Source organism: Cyclopterus lumpus, chromosome 22 (genome assembly GCF_009769545.1).
Source record: "Cyclopterus lumpus isolate fCycLum1 chromosome 22, fCycLum1.pri, whole genome shotgun sequence".
Lineage (NCBI taxonomy): Eukaryota > Metazoa > Chordata > Actinopteri > Perciformes > Cyclopteridae > Cyclopterus > Cyclopterus lumpus.
The window spans coordinates 11,693,283-11,708,066 of NC_046987.1; the positions used below are offsets into that span (position 1 = coordinate 11,693,283).

The 14,784-nt window shown below is 39.7% G+C and overlaps 1 protein-coding gene across 3 annotated transcripts in view; it reads right to left on the bottom strand.

Annotated features, from left to right (window-relative positions):
- Positions 1–14,784, bottom strand: part of evla (Enah/Vasp-like a) — a 33,580-nt gene that overhangs the window by 7,275 nt on the left and 11,521 nt on the right. For all 3 annotated transcript variants that reach the window (XM_034525424.1, XM_034525423.1, XM_034525422.1), the window contains exons 2-4: positions 5,988–6,156; positions 5,309–5,489; positions 213–270 (exon numbers count right to left, since the gene is read on the bottom strand). In XM_034525424.1, coding sequence (XP_034381315.1) covers positions 213–270; positions 5,309–5,489; positions 5,988–6,156 — 408 coding nt within the window. The remainder of the gene's footprint in view (positions 1–212; positions 271–5,308; positions 5,490–5,987; positions 6,157–14,784) is intronic.

Here is a 14,784-nt window from a genome sequence, read left to right on the forward strand (position 1 = left end):
ATCTGAAGGGGTTTGTTAGGGATCATAGTGCCACAGACTTAGAAGAAGCAGCAGATAGCAGCAGCATAGACGACTAAGACGCTTTGTTTTGTACTTCCATTTAAAGTGTCTTCTGCCATTTGCTCTGAATCTTATTATCATAAGTATTACTTGCTTCTCTGTGCAAAGACAGCTTTATGTACGCTCTTCTACACAGCAGATATAAATTGTACCTTCTCTGTGCCTCGCTTTCTTCGGAGGAGGGCCCATTTTGTCGCTGGACGACTGGACCTGAAGGGAAGAACATCAATCCACACATCAGCCATCATCTGTACTATTAAGATACGCATCATAGCCACAGCTCTCCTTTTATGTTAATGTCTTTTACTTTTGAATAATTATAGAGCTAAAACAAATAAGACAATAATCTTCAGGTCATTGATTAAGCATATACGTTTTTTGTACCCTCGTCCCACAACGGATCCACTACAAAATCCTTCTCCTCACTCACAAAGCCCTCCATAATCAGGCCTCGTCCTACCTCACCGACCTGCTCCACCACCACACTCCATCCCGTCGGCTCCGCTCCTCTGATGCCGATCTCCTATCCATCCCACATAGGACCAAGCACCAGACGTGGGGTGACAGAGCCTTCTCTATAACTGCCCCCTCCCTCTGGAACTCTCTCCCCAAACTCATCCGAAACTGCACTGATCTTTCCATATTCAAATCGCAAATCAAAACCCACCTGTTCAGAACTGCTTTTAATGTGTGATTGTTTGCTCTATGTTCTTATTATTTTTATTAGGGTCCGAGCAACTGACAAAGTCCCTTTTTTGTAACCTGTAATTTTAGTTATTATTTGTTTAGTTATAATTATGTTATGTAAAGTGTCTTTCAGTACCACGAAAAGCGCTATATAAATTGAATGCATTATTATTATTATAACGTTGGTCAACAAAAGCAATCTTGTGCTCTGGGAAATTTCAATGGTTGACATAAATATCATGTTGATATTTGTCAATTATAGCAAGTTTCTATGTTGCGTGTCAACACCCAGTCGAGTCCTGGTACCCCTCAAGCCTTAACCTCCTATCCCTTTAAACCTTCTCCCCTAATTCTCTTCATTTATTCTCCTTTTGACCTTTTGTCTCAACCCCAAGTTTCACTTCTTATTTGTATTTACTCTTTCCATTCCCCCCTGCTGCTTCCTGCTCTTTCGTTTGTTATAAACCGTATTTCACAGCCTGAAAGTACACAAGTAGCTTGGTTTTTTCACTCTATTCTGCACCTTTATAGTCAGTCAATCTATCCATTTGCAAAATGTAGATGTCCTGTGCTTCTCTTTCTGTTTTCACTGTAGGATTCAGATCACATCTAAACATGTGTGTAACATGTCTTTGTAAAATATGTGTGAGATCACTAGGGAGTAATTATGAGAAACATTTCCATCTGTAAACAAGCCCTCAAAATAGTCCCAGAGTAGCAAGAGCAGGAAGAGAAGCGGCGCTTACTGAATGACCAGGCCACAGCCGGCTTCATGTGAGGAACTGTGACTTTGCCCCGGAGAGCCAACAAACTCTTTATAATGTTATTTGCTCAACATGTTGCCGGCCACAGGAATTTAAACTCTAAACCACAGCAGCAAAGAATCTAAGCGAGAGGAAGAAACAGAGATATATAACAGGGAAATATCATGTAAATTCATGAAATGTAAATACTTATACTCTAAGAAGTGCAAATACATTGGATTGGTGAGAAATACAGTTCTGTCAACAAAAGATAACTTATCAGTATTTCAGTCACTGTCAACATTGTTTAAAGAAGTTGCTAAATTATCAGCATCTTTATTGAGTATCTCCATTTAGCACTTTGCTTGTTGACCAACTACAGACAGTCTTCAGCCCCCCCACTGAGTGACGAAGTTAGAGCCTCATTCTGGGGCGGCTATTAACGGGGAGCAACAGGCAGAGCACTTATCATATTTCACCAGAATACCAGTCATTAAATCATATGATATTTCCATTCAATGTGCCTAGAGCAGGTGGGCGGGGCGTCAGGGGCAAAACTGTGGCCTCAAATTGTAGTTTATGGATTCCGACTCTTTAACACACACACACACACACACACACACACACACACACACACACTTTATTTAATGGCAAAGCTTTATGTAGGTTAGTGTATTGAAAGTGGGTGAAAGGAAACTGACAAGCTAATAACAAATAACATATAAATGTAATATATATTCACACACTAAAAAGGGAAATTTTTCCTGTCCACTGAGACAAATGTGTATTTTCGGCTATAAAAATAAAATTGACTTGGCTCCAAACCCTCAACGTGTGCGTTTTGTTTTCTTTCCTCGTGCAGTAAGAGACTAAAAATGCTAACTGCAGGTATCACTTGCGGATAATCACATACTTCAATGTATTCTGCTTCAGCTGACCTGGTTAATGGATTTGTTTTGGTACTATAACGAGAGGCGCGGAAAAAGAAGTGACACCTAGAAGACGTCTTGTTTGCTTCACTCCTTCAGACTCCCCTGACCTCGGCTTGTTAGCTCATTGTAATTATGCACTCTGCTGGCAAAGCTGCACATTAAATTCAGCAAATATTCTGACCAGGACACTGAAATAATAACTGTTTACTTTGATCAGACTTCATTAAGCTCTTTAGATCAGCAATCCGGATCTTGAAGAAGCTTTCATATCACAATCAATGTGAAGCTAAACAGGAGTTGAAACTAATATTCTGTGACGACGTACAGGCTTTGTAAATATAGGCCTGCATTACATTTTTATTATGTTTGCACCAGCAACAATAGTTGTTGCAGAAACATAAAGGTACAAATACATAAACAAATGCTCTCTGGTCAGCAACTTCTGCATGAAATATTTAGGTGAATTTACTCTTAAAACACAATGAACCTTTCTGCAGACATTATCGAGGTAGACGTGAAGGAGACAATTATCACCCTGTGTTGTGCTGTCCTGCATGTGTATCCATGCATAAGTGTGTTTCTACTGCTGACATGGTCTATGTCGCTCGCTGTTGCCATGGTGAAGGAAGAACAGGAAGCTCAGGGGAAGAAAGGGCCTGATCAGACTTGTAAGCATGTTAGGGGGCGCTCAAGAGACCATTGTATGTGTGTAGTGGTTTTAATATGGGATTAAAGGGAAATCAATTATTCCTCCTTCTTGTACTCCCCCAATATTTCTTTAAACACTCACAAGAACACCCAATTAAAACATGATGGATTACTAATGTCAGGCTCCCCGGAAGCAGCATTAACACTAACATACGGATGGACAGAATCACTTTGCCACCTTCACTTAAAAATGTTCCAAAGTGTTATCTGACTTTTATTCTGATTCGTACTCTGAATCTAAATCTGCTCTGTGGATGTGTGGTGTGGAATACACCTTTTGATAATTACCCATAGTTATTGAGGTATGAACTACCAGCAGATTCATTGTTGATCACTACAAAGCATTTTCAGACTCTCCTTCCACGTCAGACGTGTACAAAATATCCTTAAAAGAATTGTTCTGCTAGACAAAGTTTCACAGCAACAAAGGTTGAGAACCATTGTTTTATAATTTAACAATACATTGTTTTTCTTCAGTTTATTAGTGTGTTTATGTACAATCTTGATCTGAAAAGTAGAAAGCTGTACAATATTCACAGCTCGAATGTTATACATAAAATGGTAACATAAAATGGAAATACAAATTTTCCACCATTATAAGTAACACAATGCATGATTACGAATTCTCCCAAACAAACAGCCTCTTCTTTATGGTGAGAAAATAACTGATGCTCAGCTTCTGTAAGCACAGACAACATGCATTGCTAGTGGACAAATTCCTCTACAGCAGGACACTTACTGAGGAGGATGATGGCGGAAGAAACCCTTCTGAGGACACCAGGTGAAATCTCTGGAGTCAGCATGATTTGTACACAGCCTATTCAGCACTATACAATACATTTTATGTAACTATGCTACTTCTTTCAGCAAGAAACAGCATAAACAATGTACTCAAGTCAAAACTTTTGCCCTGCATGATGAGGCCCGTGATCCCACATCCAAATGCACCCAAAAAAAGAAGGGGCTGCTATGTGAGCACGGCGGGGTACGACATTAAGGCGCCACATTGAGATATTTTAGCCACCAGTGGGAGAGTCACATATATTCTCTCTCAATATCATATTTGCCTTGTCACTCACACACACACACACACACAGATAAATATACAAGTACACCACTATAACCCTGCTTAAATATATAATAAATAAATATAATTAAGAGGACTGCAGTACATTTTTGTCTTAGAAAATGCCTTTCATGGAGACTTCCTAGAAAACTACATGGAGCGTGTCTAGACAGTGTTTTGAAGCTTGTGGGAGGGGTCAGGTAAAGATCTCCACCAGGATAGAAGTACAAGACCGCGCACACACACACACACACACACACACACACACACACACACACACACACACACACACACACACACACACACACACACAACTAGCTTGTAACTAGAGTTGGTCAGACACTATTTAGTAAACCAAGAGTAGCCGCGAGTTTGGCTTCAGTTCAGGGTTCCAACCAAATTATTTTGCTCTCAATGTATAAAACCCCCAAAACCACAGTTCTTCTAATTTAAATACATATCTTTAAATCGCAAAAATTAATGTATTGAAATGAAGATTTAAATGCATCTTTAAATGAAGACACATTTCAGTCAGTGATAAACCAGCTGCTGATATTACAGTTATTTGGTGTAGTGTGCAGAGTGCATGCAGTACAAGTTATTAACCAGCAGAGGTTAGTACAGCTTAGTTAAGTAGTTACACTTCATATGGTTTGTATATTGCAGTGCATTGAATTAATGTGGACATATAATCAACAATTTAGATTATTGTGCTGCAATATTGTCTGCACACCATGTGCATCCTGTTTCACAGGGTAGAGTTTGATGAGGCAGTATCTATTAAAGACCGTCTTCGTAGTCAAAACAAACTGAAAACATACGACTATGTGGATTATTTGTTTGTGGTTACCTGACATTCTTTTGAGAGCAAAAATAGATTTAAACTGTTCACAGATGATGGTTTAAGTCAGCAAGTTGTAATTTGAACCAAACGGTTCCATCAGCAGGTTTCCAACACCAGCTTATGATTCAAGAACTTGAATCTCTCACTTCTCTACTGTGACAAGCTTATTTAATTACAACTTTTATCAGAAAAACCTCACTGCCTGCTCGGAAGTCAAATACAAATGTGGAAAACAAATGAATTTCAAAGATATATTGTGACTCCGTACCTCCACCGTCAGGTGAGCTGAGAACGTTGAGGGCGAACAGCATGGCGTTGGAGAAAGTGGTGGCCTCCTCCTTACTGGCAAAGTTCAGCCCATAAACCTGGCGGGCGTCACGCCACTGATGGAAGGTCGGGGTGGCCTGATTGTATTTCAGTCCCTTCACTATGGAGTAGTTGATCACCACCTTCAGTAGGGGAAGGAAAATTAAGCTGTGAATTTAAATGTTTTACATAGATTTGATAATGTGCAACTCATCACTCATAAAGGAACACACTCAAGTATTTAACTCAATGTACGTATATGTTCCAATCCATTGAAAAGAAAAGGAAGACACACACATTTTATTGTAATACAAAGTCAAAACACAAGGGCACAGCTGTTAAATAATGTAAAATTGGAAAACCTGTGAAAACTGTGATTCATTTGCTATAAGTAATGCCGCATTAAAGAGTTTTTGTGATGACGAGATCCAACTTCCAGGTAATAATTACGACTGGGAAACTCTGATTTGTCTGAAATCTTAGTAATACTGCACTTACTAATATGTAGGTGCCTGAAAACAACAAATATGGACGCCTCACATCAGTCAAAGACCATGTAATTAAATCCAAAAGTAGCTCTGAAGTCAGTGCATCAGACATGTCCAGTGATTGTGATGCTGTTTATTTCTTGCGTGTCTCACCTGCTGGTCCTGCAGTTTGACGCCCACCACTCTGAAGGTGTTGTTGGCAGTGTTGTGGTAGATGTTGATGCGGCTGAAGCCCTGCTGCCCAGGCTTGATGGGCACCCACTTCTTACTGGCATCGTCATAGACCATCACAGAGGCCCGCGCCTGGCAGATACTCTGTTCACTGATGGAAGAGAGAGAGAGAGAGAGAGAGAGAGAGGCCATAAGAAGAGTCCCGGTAAATATTGTGACATTGTTCTGTCGACTGCGGAGAGACACAGATTAATTTTATCGATAAAAGCTCAACATGTTATTGTGATTCTCTCACTAATGTCTAAGATAATTTAAGCACCTGGTCATTTGAACCAAAAGGTACATAATTTTCTTTGTGCTCAACAACAAAATAATCCATGTATTTTAGTTTTTTTTTTAAAACAGTCAAATCTCATGGACAAACTCTAGATGTACCAATCAGTCTTGGTTAAAGACATTCAGTGAATCATGAAAGAGGCTTTTATGAGTTTTTTCTAAGTTGAGCAATGAAAGCTAAATAACTGAGTGGGCACTGGGCAGGATTCAGTTCCCAATAGTAGAGAATATTAGATTATAGAGATGCTTCACTGCACTCTGACTGTTACTGTTGACCAGAAGAGTGTACATGTGATGGTGGTGTATGAAGGGAAACCAATGAATCAGAGTTACTGTATAATCATCTGGTTAGTTGAGCGGTCACTGAGGAGCCACACCTTTCTGCAGCTACCACATTAGGAATAACACCCTGCCACTGTAGGTACAGCAGTATGCTGGCCTTTACTGGGGTGTTGTGGCACCAGTACAGCACATGAAGAAATGTTTAGAGGCATCACTGCAGACGTGTGTGTGTGATGTGTCAGGTACTATACACTGTGTTAAAAACCCCAGCTGGAGACTCACTTGGTAAAAAAACTAATGAAAAGTGGCACAAACACACACAAGGATACAGCTACGAGGACGCATAAAGCAATCATGTTCACAACCACAGAGCTGAAAACTAAAAAGACATATGGGATGTGGAAAATCACAAAATTGACCACAAACGAGAGATACAGCTTGAGATTATGAAGTAAAGGGCCATGAGTGTCACGTGTGAGTGCTGTTATGAGCTTAGCACCGCATGCGCCTGAAGGTGACAACACATATCGGCAGGTGGAGAGGAGGCGAGAACCTGCAGAGGTGAGGTTCCCTCGCAGAACCCGTGAAGTCACTAAGCGCTTCCCTAATTTTCACTTTCAACACCTCAGTGTCAGTCAGACTCACATTAGCAGCCTGATGGTGTGAGGGCCAAGAAAATATCACTAAAGAGCATTGTTGATGTGTTTACTGGCTGTCGAGTTATTCAGAAACTTAATCTCTGCAGTAGTTCGTTTAAGGTGACATGTAAATTCAGACATTGCAGCAGCAAAAGGAAATATGATCAGGTGGAAAAAGAGCCGGACTATAAGCGGGCAGCGTCTCAGAATATGTTAAGGCTGAAAATAACCTTTATTATCTGCCAAGTATTTTCTTGATCAACCAATAAATAGTTTAATCTATGGAATGCCATAAAGTAGAGAAAAACATCCGTCACGACTTTCCAGAGCCCAACGTAATGTCTTCAAATCTCTTGATTTGTCTGACAAAAAACCAAGGATAGTTCATTACTATCATATATCCAATGTACAAATAGCTAATGTACTAGGTTGAGTCTCCTTGATTAACAGACTAATTGTTGCAGCTTTAACATTTTAAATGTCGTATAACCGGATACAGTTGTCTTGTAATTTAGTACATTTTCAAAAAGGAAAAAGTATGGAGTGCTGAAGACTGTGCCCTGCGTTCACAAACCATTATTACATTGAATGTTACTAAACAATAATACTTGAGCATTGGGAATAACACACTGGACAGGCCTGACGCCGTTAGAGAGGTTTCCCAGCAGCATAACACAGTATAAGTTATGAGGCTATAGGAAAAAAGACAGAATTGGTGACAAGAACCAAAGGTATGATTAATTGTTCCAATTGTTGAGAGCCAGAAGTGAATGAGCTTACACAGTGTAATGTTATACCACTAGCAATTTATTACAATTACATTAACAATCCAAATGGCAGAAATGATAACATTAGGAAGCAGAAGCATGAGGTTGTCTTTCACAGTGATGATCAGGGGCTGGGATTTGTTTCCAAGGCCCCGAGGACGGCAGTAACATTGAAAAGCCAACATGTGACCACCCATACATGAAAAACGTCTCCTTTGAGGCGCCATAATCTGCAGGAGGAAGACAACCGACACCTGAGAGACCCCCCTCCGAATGGCCCCAAATAACTCAGTGATGAGATAGTGTTGCTTCTATTGGCCGCTTTTAGACCCTGAATACCTGATGTTTAGTCTTAGAAAATAATAAAGTGCATTTTGGATATAATCCCATAAAATCTACAGTACAAGGAAGGAATTCAGAATAAAACACTTTGTGTTCTCAGAAGGATCAATATATTTTCATTTCCTTTTTTTTAATTTTAATTTTTTTACATTTTAGCGAGTTAAATAACCTGTTTGACACGTGACATAAAGAGGTTTATTTCCAACGGTATCAGAAAGTCTGAGAATAAACTGCACAGTGACGTCATGTCGTTCCTCAGGGAGAAGCCTTTAAAGCTCACTTGACAGATGGATTTCAGCAACTACTCCCCCGATTACAACCATCCTGCCTGTCAAATATCCATCATTCCACACTGCACAACTGCTGTCTGGTTAACCAGCAGCAATATCATATCAAAGCTATCACAACACAATTTATTCATGACAATGATTTGAGCAGAGAGACATTGTGACAAAAGTGAGTCGAGATGTAGATGCTGATCTTGGCTGGAAAATGGTGACACAATAAATATCATCCACCCAGGGACAAACAGGAACGCCAAAAACAAACAGGAAACACATTAGTCTTTTACACAAGCTGAATACATTCAAATATATAATCTGATCTAAAAAAATTCCCAAGATATTTTTTTGACAGCTCTGACAAAGACTGAACCTAATGCAAATCTAATCTTACTCCTCATGTATCAAGATATGGAAATGCAAATAAAAAACAATCGTCCTCTCCTGTGGAAATAATAATCAATGTCATTACTGAGGCTGCAAGATATGGACATCTAATAAAGTTCACTGCCTCGACATTTGAGGAGAACTTTGCAAAACCATGAGGAATAACTACAAACATCATGTTTCCTACATCTCTAAATTAGTTGAACAGACTCTCTAATCACATAACTAACACTTCTCTCCACTTCAGAGACCCAACAGACCACCAGAGGCTCTCTGGGAAAAGATAGGGAGGGAAAGAGGGAGGCGGCTGCGTCTCTGAGATGGATCTTCTTACAAAAACAGGCCCTATTTCTGGAGCAGTTCGGGCCAGAGGGATGGAGCGCCTCCAGCTTGAAGCTGACTGATTTAGTTCTCTTTGAGCAGTCAGAAATAAAGCAAGCATCTCTGCTACCCCTCCTTTACATATAGAGTGTGTTGCTCAATCAATGCATCATGGGATGTAGATCTAAATGAGACAATTTCTCCTGAAATGAAGCGCTAAGCTACATCTTCGAAGAGCAGCTAAGCTAATTTCTCACCACTTTTGACAGTGTGTTAAATGCTTCTGTGTGTAGTTACTGAGGGCGGTGGGCTCTCATAGGTCAGATGACAAAGAGGAGACAAGGCACAATAGGGCACATAATAGCTGCTTAACATCACAGCTGCTCCGACTGACTAAAAAATAGAAATACAATCCAGTTTCAGGGCCAACGCTTCATACTTGTTGGATTTTCAGCTGTAAAAAAGGGTTGACTGAGTAGACAGATGACAGAGATGAGAGGCAAAGAAAACTATGTGACGATATGCTTATGACGAAAGGATAGCAGGCGATACGGCACAATCTGAAAAAGGTCAGCTTTTGCTGAGAATCACAATCGCTGACATTAAAATAACATGATGACCCAAACTGAATGTTCATCATTACAGGAGGAACTAAAGGTCAAATTAAAAGGACAAAAAACAAGATTTTTGATAAGATATGAACTATAAAAAAAATATTTTTTCAGTGATAACATTTGCTAGAAATGAATGTTTCTAAAGATACAGAAATTCATCCTTCAGCCTTCAATAGGCCATTTGCACAGCAGACATTTTGACTTGTCAAAGCAGGAAGGGAAAACATTAACTGACCCGGTAGGTGAGCAGCCACAATACCAGAGCACTGGAACTGAAACTCATTAATGTAATTAAGTTGCAACCAAAACTAAACTAATAAAACCTAAAAAAAAAAGACAATAAAAAAGCCTTGTAGAGCTGAGTCTGGTTGTATTTCTCAGAGGGTTCATCACCACATGTGACCTCTTTGTTAATATAACATTATTGATTATAGCCGCTCTAAGCAGTTGAGAGCTGGAATACACTACCGCTGATCATTGGCCGCTCCAATCCTTTGAGGATTTGAGCCTTCTGGTATTTTCCCTCTTGTGAATTATATAGACTACATCTTTAAAAATGCATAAGCATTTCCCCACTACCAGCTCATAAATATACAAAGAGACGTACTGTATGTTTATCATAGCACACTAACAGGCTAATAAGAGCACAATGCTTAAGAGGTTGTTTCTTTGCTATTAGCCGACAAATATATTTGTATTGTTTCAGAAAAAACGCATGTATTCTGAATTTGATGTACTACTCTGGTTATTAAAAAGCATCATCTTAACTTGATATAGCCCACAGCTCCTGTCTGGGCATTTTACCTTGTTTTTGTTGGACTTGGCAGATTTCTCAGTGGAAGCCTGAATAATATTCAGCACAAAAGGCAGCCCGAAAAAAAAGAAAAAAGAGGAGTTCAGAGAGAGAAAGAGATGAAAAGAGGGTATATAGAAAAACAAGAGCGGAGAGGATATGAAGGCTTCTGCCACACTGAGCACTTCCTCATGTCAAATAAGACTCATAGGCGAGTGATGAAAAGGAGGCCACATTCCCAGGCTCTTGAATTAAGCACTTCCCTGCACACATAAGACATATGTGCCCCTCCCTCACCTCGCCTTCCTCCTCCACACACACACACACACACACACACACACACACACACACACACACACACACACACACACACACACACACACACACACACACACACACACACACACACACACACCTGTATATATGATGGGTTGAGTGTGCATATTCAGACATAGTAGTTTCATATCCCGTGAGAGTCGGCTTCATGATTAGATCAGCGGATGTATTTAGAAGAAGTGGCATTCTGAGAGAGTGGGTTGGGGTGGTGGGGTGTACTGTATGAGGCATTCTCTCTAGGTAGCACCCGAGGGCAGAGCTTCTGTTATTATGGCAATTAGCTTTTGTCGCTGGGGTAATTGTGTAATCTTGCTGGTTCACAGTGGAAAGCACCCGGAAAGACCCAAACAAATGTTGAGTCATTCAACACATCCTTCCACGGCCGGTTCGTGACAGCATTTTAGATTTGTTGATGAAAACTAAATGTTAAAAATATGACCAAAGGCTTCCAAAGCTGTAGAAAAGTGCTGCACCATCGATAGAGAAGTGGTGCAGTGGTAAGTCCTTGAATTTGACTTGACTAATGCAGTTTGATTAGCTTCACTCTTGTTTGCTCATGCAGCAGCTCCACTCAAAGGAAGAATGATCTAAAACACTGCACTTTTATTTATGTTTTTTTTTTTTTAAATAGTATTTTGGGGGGAATTTTATTGCTTCCTGTGAGATGAGAGGAAACAAAGGTCCTGACTGGACTCAAGCTGAGGACGTTTATGGTCTGTAACTTGAAGCCGTAGGCCACCAGGAGGCCTCGCCATTTCTGTACTCTTAGTTAGTTGATCAGTTTTCTCTATTAATAAAGATATAACCACTTCCTGTTTGTGTCTGTAGCTACAGCAGTTATCGTTGGGTTTTGTGCAATAACTATTTTCCAATAAGTAATGCTTTGACAGTAAATAAACTCTGTGTTGGAGAAGCTGCATTTTCCTAACACAGCTGCTATTAAATACAATAGACATTCAGCTAAACCAGGCCAATCGAAGAGTTTTATTTTCAAAGCGCTTGCGGAAACAGAAAAGAAGCTTTTCCGAGTTCCTTTGGCATTGAACCAGTCGGAAAATTAAAAAATCCTCCCAAAACCAAACCAGAACCCAACCTTTTTGCTTGAAAGAATATGCCTTTAGAGGCACCATGTGCATATAAATTGTGTTCATTGTGAGGGGAATCAGGGAGTTCTGACACACACCATGTAACCAGCCTTATTAATAGGTAAATAATGAATGGATAAAATAATGAAAGGAGAACTGATAATTTGATAGATGCAAAAACAAAAAAATTAAATAAATGTTTCATCTGTCACATCAGATGAATTAATACAAATCATTTATCCTGATTATTTACTGCAACTTAGAGGTGCAGAAGTCGATCTGCACAGCAGGTGACAACCGCACATAACCAATTAATCAATTAATTTCATGCTAATTAAGTCGCTTAAAAATATCAGAACCTCCTGTACAATAAAAGCAAGCTGAGAGAGACAAAAGCATCCGGAGAGGCTTCCTGTGCAGCAGGAGTAATAATTAAACTGTTTTATGCATCCCTGGTTGGTACTGCAGTTAATAGAGACATGCAGTCAGTGTCAAGGAGGGTTTATAACTCAATCTGAGGTTTGGTAAACAAACAATGGCATCCTCATGTAGATGTTTTAATCTCAGCAGAGCAATATGCTGCCATATCTGAAATATGACCATGGGGCAGAGAGACACTCCAAACTGTATTATAAGCATGTTCCACGTTATCCTGGACAAAAGAGGAGTAAATAACACGCCCACTAACCTTTCAGTCTACCATGAAATATAAAGCACAAACTGCTTCAACTCATAGCCTCTTGCTGAGTGAGGCCTCTATATTGTCCTGCCACTCTTTTATTTAACAGGAACAGAAATACATAATTATACACCCACACACAGTATATGATGGTACCCATACTGTACGTACACCAAAATTACAGTCACTGATATTTCTAGTCAAGGGCCTTATTAGAGCAACAGAAACAGACACAAACACACTTGTTGTTTTATAATTGTAAACCTCACTGATATAACTTTTATCTTAAAACCAAATCTGTCTTAATTTGCATTTTCTTGCTATTTTTTCCATGAGTTCATTCCCACTGACATGTATGGCAAAATACGGATGCTGTACAGTGAAAAGGTTAGAAGTGTGGGACACACCTCTCACCCTCAATGGTCAACATCTTGGCTACTCAGCAAAAGGGGAGGGGCCACCAATCTTGTGAAAATGGCGAGCCAGCTAACACCAGCACGTACATAAAAAAAAAAAGCACATTGTATGTCTTATTCATGAAATAGTCTTCTGACCAGCCAAAATGTCCTCACAATGCACAAATGACCTTACAAACATGGTTGAACATTTTAATTGGTCCTCACAAAGATAGCAATAAAAGCGTCCTCACACACCCACATTGATGGATTACAGTGTATGGATTTGGTTAGTTGTCTCTTATTATTCTGTCACCATGAAAATTATAGGCTCCTGGGCATTTTAGGGCACAGCAAAGCTGCCCCGCCTGTGTATAGTATAGATGGTGGTGTATACGTTTACAGTATGGGGGGGGGGGGTGCAGCTGACGGAGTGAAGAAGTCTGACTACTTGGATTAGAGACAGAGTCTGGCAGGCAGATCATTACCTCACTGCAGTCTTAAATCTAAATTAACCAGGACTTAACTCTCTTACAAGACCTCTAATCTGCTCAATGGGGAAAGTACTGTTAACAGGCACACGGAGGGAACGAAGCCTGCGGGAACTAAAAACAGCACAAGCCAAGTTTATTGCTGAGAAGTCACAGTGGGAAGATTGTTCATTTGTAAGTGAGCAAACTAAGCGAAGTTAGCTTGTTTGAAAGAAACAGTGAGTAACAGCAAAGAGGCCGATTTCAAGGATTGCAGTTTAATTGCTGCTTTGGATGCAACACTTGCTCCTGAACTAAAGTATATGGAACACAGCAATTCAAACTAAAGATGAGACACTTGCAGTCATATAGGGTTATTATTAAAGTCCTGCTACCCATGCCATTACGTTCTTCAGTTATATTGTCTTTTGTTATTTTTGTCAATCCAACACTTTGATCCAGACTGAAATGAACTATAGCCATGAAGATTTGGTACAAACACTAATACCCCCCTGAGGATGAATTGTCTCAGCCCCAGCTGTACTTTGCTGAATATAATATAATAGCAAGCTTACGCGCTAAAGACGTGGTAATCATCATACCTACTAATCATCAGCATGTTACCATTGTCATTGTGAGAATGTTGCCTAGTCTTGATGCTAAGCTAAGCTAACTGGCTGCTGCTGCATATTTACTGTACAGACACGAGAGTGGTAGCAATTCTCATTTAACTTCTCAATAAGAAAGCAAATAAGCAACAAAAATAGGTACATTATTTATACTACATTTTTCAAGACAATGCAACAACTATAGTGAAGTTGCATTAAATCACTACTTACAAGTTTTCAGCTGCTAACAACATCAAACTTGACTAAACTCTGAAGACTGTAACAACGACCTATTTTTCTTTCATACAAAGCCAAATTATACATTGTATTTCTACTGTAAGTATGGATATGTGTTGGTATTAATACTGAACATTGAAGCAATGTCCTTTCATAGTAATCATCATTAAGAGCACAATAGCGAGGATTCAATACTTTAAAATGAAGC